Here is an 8355-nt window from a genome sequence, read left to right as displayed (position 1 = left end):
ACGCCTCTCTAGTTTGGGGGCGTGGTTGGTTTAGTTGTGTTGTATCATCTGTTTGGCCCGAGCATCCCCTATCTCTCTGCTCTGGGCACCATGTCACGCCTTCTTGCGTTTGTGTCATGTGTTGTGTCCTTAGCTGTACTCATTCTCTTTTCTTCTATCAGTGAAAACATACGCAAGGTTTGCGTGTTCGCAAGAAAAAAAAAACATTGGCAGCAGTCCAGCATTCCAACTAACAAAGTACTCCTATCAATTTTCCCATCTCAGCCCAAAGAATACTGGAACAGTTAGTACACTCTAAAGCTGCCCCGACTGCCAGCCTTCTAAACTGTTTCCAGACGTTCACATGATTCAGCATCTTCTACAATCTAAATTCATTTGCCCCTGTTTCTTACACAAGAGAGGAAATCCTTCCTATCTTCCACTGGGAGCACAGTTCGCAGAGAAGGAAACACAGACAGACTGGCTGCGCTAAGCGGTTTCGCCCCTCGAGACGCCTTCAGAAACAGTAATCTATAACCAGAATGGAAGTTCATGTTCATCCACCAGTGGACTGTTCTAAATGGAAAAAAAAAAACAGACAAGACTTGCTAAACCTTTCAGAAAGAGTAAGCTATAGCCTGAATGGAAGTTCATGTTCATCCACTAGTGGACTGTTCTAAATCCAAAAAACAGAAGACTTCTAAACCAGCAAATTCTAACTTTCCACTAGAAACTACTCCCTAGTGATCTAAACGCTCTTATATTTCTTTATAGAGTGAGTACTATATTAACGTCAGCATACATCCAGACTGCCACAATAAACTGGAGAAAACTTTGGTTTCCCCAAAATCACCGGCTAGGAAACTATTTGAAGTGGCTATGTTGACTACCACTGCCAAGCCAAAATACAATGAAAATGAGCCTATGTAAACCCGCAGCACTGAATTTATACGGAAGGCTGCACATTCAGCGCACTGCTTCATACAGAGCCATACTCCAGCTAAATCAAGCCTTAGAACAACAAGTCAAAGCTGAAACAATGTGAAAATTATAAGGATCAATCATCAATTGCTCCATTGATCTTAACAACAGACCACAGTACTATTATTTCAGTTCACCAATTGTCGCCAACAAACACGCCCTCAGATTATTATTATTTGACGGTCATACGCAGGGAGCAACAGGATACAGACACACACGGTGGAGCTAGGAGGATACGATACTAGTTGAGGACGGTGACGGTGGCGGAATTGACTTCATTGACATCAGGCGGCGAGGCGGGCGACGACGGGGTACTTGGCCTGGAACTTGGACTCCCAGTCGGCGAGCACGCCGAGCTCCTTGTCGGAGAGGCCGGAGAGGTCGCCGGAGACGTCGGCGGCGTCCTTGGACATCTTGGCGAGCGCGCGGGCGGCCTCGCGGCCGGCGAAGAGCGCGTAGTCGCCGCCGGGCCCGTAGAAGCCGCGCCCGGCCGAGACGTCGAAGACCTTGCCGCGGATGGCGACGTAGATCGGCTTGGACGCGTCGGTGCCGTCGTACGCCCGCAGCTGCGCCGCCGTCAGCTCCGTCGCCATCTCGATCTAGCTCTGCGCGCTGCGCGTGGTAGGTGCGCTGCGAGTGAGGCTGTGGGTGGGGTGGGGTGGGGGAGAGTGGGGTGGATGGGCTGAGGGAGAAGAGGAGGAGAGCTCTGCGTCGGCCACACGCTGACGGCTGAATTGATTCCTACGGGATGGGATGGGAGTATATCTGGCCATCTTCGGCCCGGCCCGGCCCGGCCCGACCCTAAAAAACAGGGCCTGGGAGGGCTGGGCTTGATCAGTGGGCCGGGCCTGGGCCTGAAAAGTAAGCCCTAGCAGTTATTGGGGCCGGGCCTGGGCTTCAATATTGGACCAAAATTAGGCCCATCCGGCCCTTCCAACAACAGCAGCCCAACAGTTCACCAGTCCACCTCCACTCCTCCACGCATCGAACCCTAACTTATCCACTTGCAGTCTCGCACGCCGCACGTCCTTCCCCCAGTCCCCCTCCTCTGCCTGTATCCCATGCTGGCGGCGGCGACCTACCCTAGGCGCCCTGCAGTGCTGCGTCCCCGTCCCGCACCGCCGCCGGCAGGCTGCCTCTCCTCCCCAACCGCACCGCCGCCGGCAGGCCTCCTCTCCTCCCCAACCGCGACGCCGGCAAGCTTCCTCTCCTCCCCAACCGCGACGCCGCCCGATTGCCTCTCCTCCTCAACCGCGCTGCCGCCCGGCTGCCTCTCCTCCCCAACGGTGCCGCATCCAAGACATCCACCGCAGCAACGAGCTCTGCATCCCCTGGTTGACATCCACCGCATCGACTAGCTCAGCTGTCGTCCGAGCGCCGCCGCACCTCTGCTCTTAAGGTAATTTGATGCGGTTTTTTTTTCGTTCTTAACCGATTAGCAGGTGTACATACATTTCAACACGATGGATTTGATGCAGATTTGTTGCTGTTGTACATGAATATAAGTGTGTGTAGAACTGTAGATGAACTCGCTGTTGTACATGAATACAAGTGTGTGTAGATGATTGATGAAACAGTGGCTATAAGTGTGTGTTGATATAGATTTCTTGCTGCTATTGACATATATATTTCTTGCTGTTGACTTATATATTTCTTGCTGTTGATATAGATTTAGCATGGAGGGGCATGAGGGTGATGAACCAGACTATCATCCTGAAGAATTAGAAGGGCATGAGGGTGAGATGGAGCTGTTTATTGTACCTCCAAATCCTCCTCGTGTACGGCAGAAAGTTGCAAGTAAAAGGGGGAAGAGGCCAGCATCTAGTGCACGTTCAGGAAGTGGACAATCGACACCACAGCAGCAGCCTACAGCCTAAGCACAGCAGCAGCCTACAACCAAAGCACAACAGCAGCGCACTGCCTCCTCTAGCAGTAGCAGAGTGAAGTCAAAAGTATGGTTGGACTTCACCAAGATATCCAAAGATGGTGATGCCTTTATTGTAGCTAAGTGCAACCATTGCTCCGCTGAGCTGTCAGCTAAATCTGGACATGGTACATCTCATCTCCTTAGGCACACCGAATCGCTGCATAAGACTGATCAATCAACAATGAATAATTTTTTCTTGAAATCTGAAACAAATGATGATGGAAAAAATGCATTGAGAAATGTTAAATATGATGCTCAAGTAGCTAGACATGGAGTCTCTATTTATCCGTCCGGTTCTCATCCATTTACAACAGTTGAAGAAGATGGTTTTAGAACAATGATGACTGCTTGTTGTCCAGCATTCAAGAGTATTGGTCGGCACACAATAAAAAGAGAGATAATGGCAATGTTTCTTTCCCAGAAAAAAGAATTGCTTGAAATTATTGTTGCTGCCCCTGGTAGAGTAAGTTTCACATCTGACAATTGGAAATCTGAAGTCACCAAGCATAGCTATATTTGCATTACCTGTCATTACATAGATGTTGATTGGAAACTAAACAAAAGAATTGTCTGGTTCAAAAAAATTGATCCACCATATGATGGAGCATCTATTGCCGATGAGGTCCATCTAGATTTTCGTGAATGGAGGATTGAGAAGAAAGTAATGTGCATCACTCTTGATAATGCAGCCTATAATGATTGAATGATTGTTTGCTTGCGAACCCACTTGTCTCAAGGTGCTTTACCATTGTCCGGCAAATTCTTTCAAATTCGTTGTTGTGCACACATACTGAATTTGGTAGTTCAATCTGGTTTGACATTGATTGATGGTGTTGTGGCCAAACTTAGGGATGGTATAATGTATCTAAAGGCTTCAAGTAATAGGCTGCACAAGTTTTATAGCACTGCTACAACTACTTTCAACTTAGAAGAATCAAAGAAGTTGAAACCTGACATGCCCAATCGTTGGAATTCAACATATACTATGCTTGGCTCCTGTTTGTACTTTAAAAAAGTGTTGCAGTGGTATTCTGAGAGGGATAGCATCTTCAAGGTGCATTTTTGGCCAAGTGAGGAAGAATGGTCCAAGGTATCTCATATGTATCAGTTTTTGGAGGTTTTCTTCAAGGTAACTACTGTTTTCTCAGGAACAAAATATCCAACAGCCAACTTGTACTTCATGAATGTTTATCTAGTCCATACTGCTATTATTGAGGCTACCGCTGGTATAAATAGCTACATGGGTCCAATGTTGTTTGCTATGAGAGAAAAGTTCATGAAATATTGGTCTGACTATAGCGTATTTCTATCTTGTGCTGCTGTTCTTGATCCCCGTATTAAGTTCAAGTTCTTGGCTTATTCCTACTCCAAGCTGTATGAAGAGAATGATGCCAAGCGTCGTCTTGCTGATGTTAGAAGTACCTTGACTTCTTTATTTAATGAATATGGTAGTGTTGTACCTGTTCATGACAACTTACCCAAAACTAGTATGTCAAGCACTTGTGGACTTGGTGCCTTTTCTGACTATGATCAGTATGTGGAAAGCACGAGCACAGTTGAAGAGAAATCTGAATTGGAATTGTACTTGGCTGAGCCTACCAAGAGGTTGAATGAGAACATTTATATCTTGGATTACTGGAGCAAGTCTGCAGCTAGGTATCCGCAGCTAGCAAGATTGGCACGTGATATCTTTGATGTTCCCGTGTCAAGTGTTGCATCAGAATCTGCTTTCAGCTTGAGTAAGAAGGTTATAACCCCGGGCCGAGCCTCACTTAAACCAAAGACGGTTGAGGCCTTGATGTGTTTGCAAGATTGGTATCGCTGCAAATTGGAGAAGAAAGATGGTATATAGTTTTAACTTACTTTGTTTATTTCTTCATGCTATGTACTTTAGAGTTTATAGCTAACATGTTGTTGTAGTTGTTGTAGGTAATAAGAGAAAGGCAGAAGTGGTTGAGCTAGATGATGAAAATTCTTCTTCCGATGATGAATGTAACATCCATATTCTTTGTTCATGTCAACTTGTCAAGTTCAACATGTACTTTAGCTAACCTGATGTTTATTGCATTTTGTAGAGTTCTTGCTAAAGCACTGAGATGAGTAGAAGATTCGGAGAAGGCATGTCGAGATGGCAACCAGCAGCTACTGGTCCTTATTTTTGGTTCTATGAATTGGCCATCTGGCATGTAATAATACATTTATGTACTTGTGTTTCTAGAAACTCGAAACTAGAATGTTTGATACCATTTGATGTGAAAACAATGCTCTTTAGTGCTGTTTTTGATGCTGATGTGCTGCTGTTTTGGTGCTGCTGTGCTGCTCTTTATGCACTTTTGGTGCTGATGTGCTGCTATTTTGGTGCTGTTCTTGTCTTTAACACTTTATAAGATACTATTTGCTGTTTTGGTGCTATTTGATGTGCTGTTTTGATGTTACAACGCCGAGGGCCTTTGGGAGGGCTTAGGGCTTTCAGGCTTTCTGTGTTGGGAGGGCCTGGGCCTGGGGAACGTAGTATTCTTGTGGGCCTGGGAGGGACTGGGCCTGGGAAACAGACCTAGGGCTTGATGGGGCCTGGGCCGAAGCCCGGCCCGGCCCGGCCCATGGCCAGATATAGATGGGAGTGCCGCTCGGGAGCAGGAGGGGGCAAAGATTGTGAGCGGCTTCCAGAAACCGGAGCACGGTGGAGTGGTTTTGGGTGGCCGGAATATGCGCGGCCCGGAACGAGAGGCCCGAGAAAGGCTTCCAGTTCGCGCTAACGGCCTTCTTAGAGCAACTCCAACGGGCCGACCCAAACAGACGACGCTTTTGTCCGCTTTTTATTCGTTTGGGTCGGTTCATTTGGGTCGGCCCGGCGGACACAAACGTCCGGCGCTGTATTTGGATCGGCGCGAGCGCCCAACGCTGGCCCGGCCCATTTCATCGGCGCGCCAAAAAAAGTATTGCAAGCATTTTGAAAATAAATACATGCATTTAATTAAACATAAAAGCCGGCCATGAAGGCCGGCGAAAGTCCACATTACATTAATTAAAATACTAAAAACTAGACGACGCGCTGCCCTAGGCGTTCTCGGCGGCGTCTGCGTCGGGACCGGTGAGGTCGATCAGCGTCGGCGCAGGGCCGGCCCAGGGGAACGCCGTGTTCCACATGGCCGTGATGTCGGGCTTTGCCGCCGCTGCCTGTGCCGCCGCTGCCTGGGCCTGGCGCGCCTCCTCTTCGGCCTCGCGCTCGAGCATCTGCAGGCGCTGGCCCTCCCAGCGGTCCTTGGCAAGCCAAACGCGGCGCCAGTGGTCGAGGTAGGCCGCCTCCTGCTTCTCCGTCGCCCCGAGCCAGATCGGCGAAGCGCTGACCCACTTGCGGACTACTCCGGTCCAAGAGTAGCGCTCGATGTAGGCCGGCTCCTTCGGCTCGGCTTTGGGCGGGGACGGTGGGGCCATCGGCGGCACAACGCAGTCGCCCGCCGCGGAGAGGGCCACGGCCTCCGCCATGGCAGCCTCGAAAGCCGCCTCGTCCGCCTCCCTTCACCGCTCCTCCTCCTGGCTCTCCTTGATGGCTGCCTGGTAGGCGGCCTCGGCCTCCTGATCCTTGTCGCGGATGACGAGCGCGGGCGGCGGCAGGCTGTGGTCGATGTCGCGGACGCCGCGTCGCCTCGCCTCCTCATGCTCGATGGCGAACCATCGAGCCCAGTTGAGCGAGTCGAGGGCGAAGCACGGGCCAGCGCGCTGCTCCTCCTCAGCAACGCCCGCCGGCGCCACACCTCCTCCGCATGGGCCCTGGCCGTCCGCGGCGCCACCGGCACTGGGATCCTCTCCGTATCCAAATGCCAGTCGTGCGGCAGCGTCACGTCCGGGTACGGCAGAGGCACGCGGTGGTGCCAGTGCCACTCGGCCTGGTGCACCGGCACGCTGATGCGCTGCCTCTGCCGGGGAGCACGCGCCGATGCAGGGAGGGCGGGGAGGGAGGGGGAATGGCGGGCGGGGGCTTTGCCCTTGCGGCTGCTGCCGACGCCGGAGAAGAAACCCATGCTGGCGGTGGCTAGGGTTGTCGCCAGCGTGGGGACAGGGGTGGCCAGATGGGGACGGGGGGCGAGTGGTAGTGGATGAGGACGGCCCCGCCGCACTCCCGACTTAAAAAAGGACGACCGCCGTCGCTGACGCGTGGGCCCAAGGTGGGCGGTCGTCATAAATTATGTTGACCGTAGCGGTTGGACAGCCGCCAGGTGAGGACGCGGCGGACGGCGAGGAGACGCGCGGCGCATCCGCTTCGCGTCCGCGCCGACGCATTCCAGGCGCAATTTTGGGCCGGAAATGGATCGGCGCGGACGCCGGGCGGACACGATTTGAGTTTGGGTCGGCGCGTTGGGCCGCCACTTTTGTCCATGCCAACCCAAACGGACGCGGGCGGACGAAATGGGTCGCCCCATTGGAGTTGCTCTTAGTGGAAGCGTGGTAGAAAAAGTTCATCGATTTTGGAAAAAAAAAGTTCAACAATTTGAAAAACAAGTTCGCTGATTTTGAACAAAACAACCTATAAATTGAAAAGAGTTCATGGATTTTGAAAAAGTTCACGGTTGTAAAAAGTCCGTGGGTTTTGTGAAAAAGGTTCACGAACTTGCATAAAAAGTTTCAAATTGAAAAAAGTTCACACATTTTTTGAAAAAGAAGGAAAAAAAATAATAAACCTTGAACAAAAGTTAGGATTTGGCGAATAGAAAAGGAAGCAGAAAAACGAAGAAAAGGAGGTTAATATTCACAATAGACGTGGTGGTCGAGTGGTTATTGGAGTTTAAATGGGAGAGTGAGATCGCGGGTTTGATCTCCTTTGCGATCTGTTTTTTTGCAGTTTTAACAGAAAATGAAAACACTAAACGGGCGGCCCAGCGGAGAGGGAGTGTGAGCGCCCGTTTGCGGAAAACAAAGAAACGGGCGCCTTCAGTGCCAAATAGGAAATGCCCTCATCTGCTGTTGCCAGAGCAGTTTATAGAAATGAAGTGGGCCCCTCTTTATAAAAGAGTTTAGAAAAGAGGGGAGAAATTTGCTAAAGAAAAACAAAAGAAGGAAGAAATTCTCCAAAAAATGGAGGAAGATGATCAATTTTTTTAACACGATACAATCACAGATGGTCACATACACTCACCTCTATGAAAGCACACACACCCTACCCCTATGAGCACCTCTGAGATACTGAATTAGCACAACATCTTTAGATTGACAAAGTCAGCATAGGTGCCTCGTAGTCAATGCAAACGTCTAAAGAGGACCAATCTCTGGAGTTCACGATCTTGCAAAAACAGCTTTGGGTCCTGACGAGAGACGTTATAGGTTGTTAGATCCTCCCGATATTATTAATATCCCTCTTGAGGGCGTGGCTATGGAACTCAAGTGTCGCCCTCGACTACAACTAACCTTTGTTTTGTCAGAGGGCGACGAGAGAGGGTGGGTGGGGGTAGTTGCATGTGTGACACTAGGCA

At 50.1% G+C, this 8355-nt stretch overlaps 1 protein-coding gene across 1 annotated transcript; it reads right to left on the bottom strand.

Moving 5' to 3' along the window:
- Nucleotides 1–1007: 1007 nt before the first annotated feature.
- LOC119318282 (probable steroid-binding protein 3) lies at nucleotides 1008–1642 on the bottom strand. The gene has a single exon (XM_037592809.1). The coding sequence runs from the start codon at nucleotides 1551–1553 to the stop codon at nucleotides 1245–1247; it is 309 nt and encodes a 102-aa protein (XP_037448706.1). The 5' UTR covers nucleotides 1554–1642; the 3' UTR covers nucleotides 1008–1244.
- Between the last annotated feature and the right edge of the window lie 6713 nt (nucleotides 1643–8355).

Source organism: Triticum dicoccoides, chromosome 6A (assembly GCF_002162155.2).
Source record: "Triticum dicoccoides isolate Atlit2015 ecotype Zavitan chromosome 6A, WEW_v2.0, whole genome shotgun sequence".
In the NCBI taxonomy this organism is placed as follows: domain Eukaryota; kingdom Viridiplantae; phylum Streptophyta; class Magnoliopsida; order Poales; family Poaceae; genus Triticum; species Triticum dicoccoides.
The sequence above is the reverse complement of the archived record's forward strand: the minus strand, read 5'-3'. Positions and strand labels throughout refer to the sequence as shown.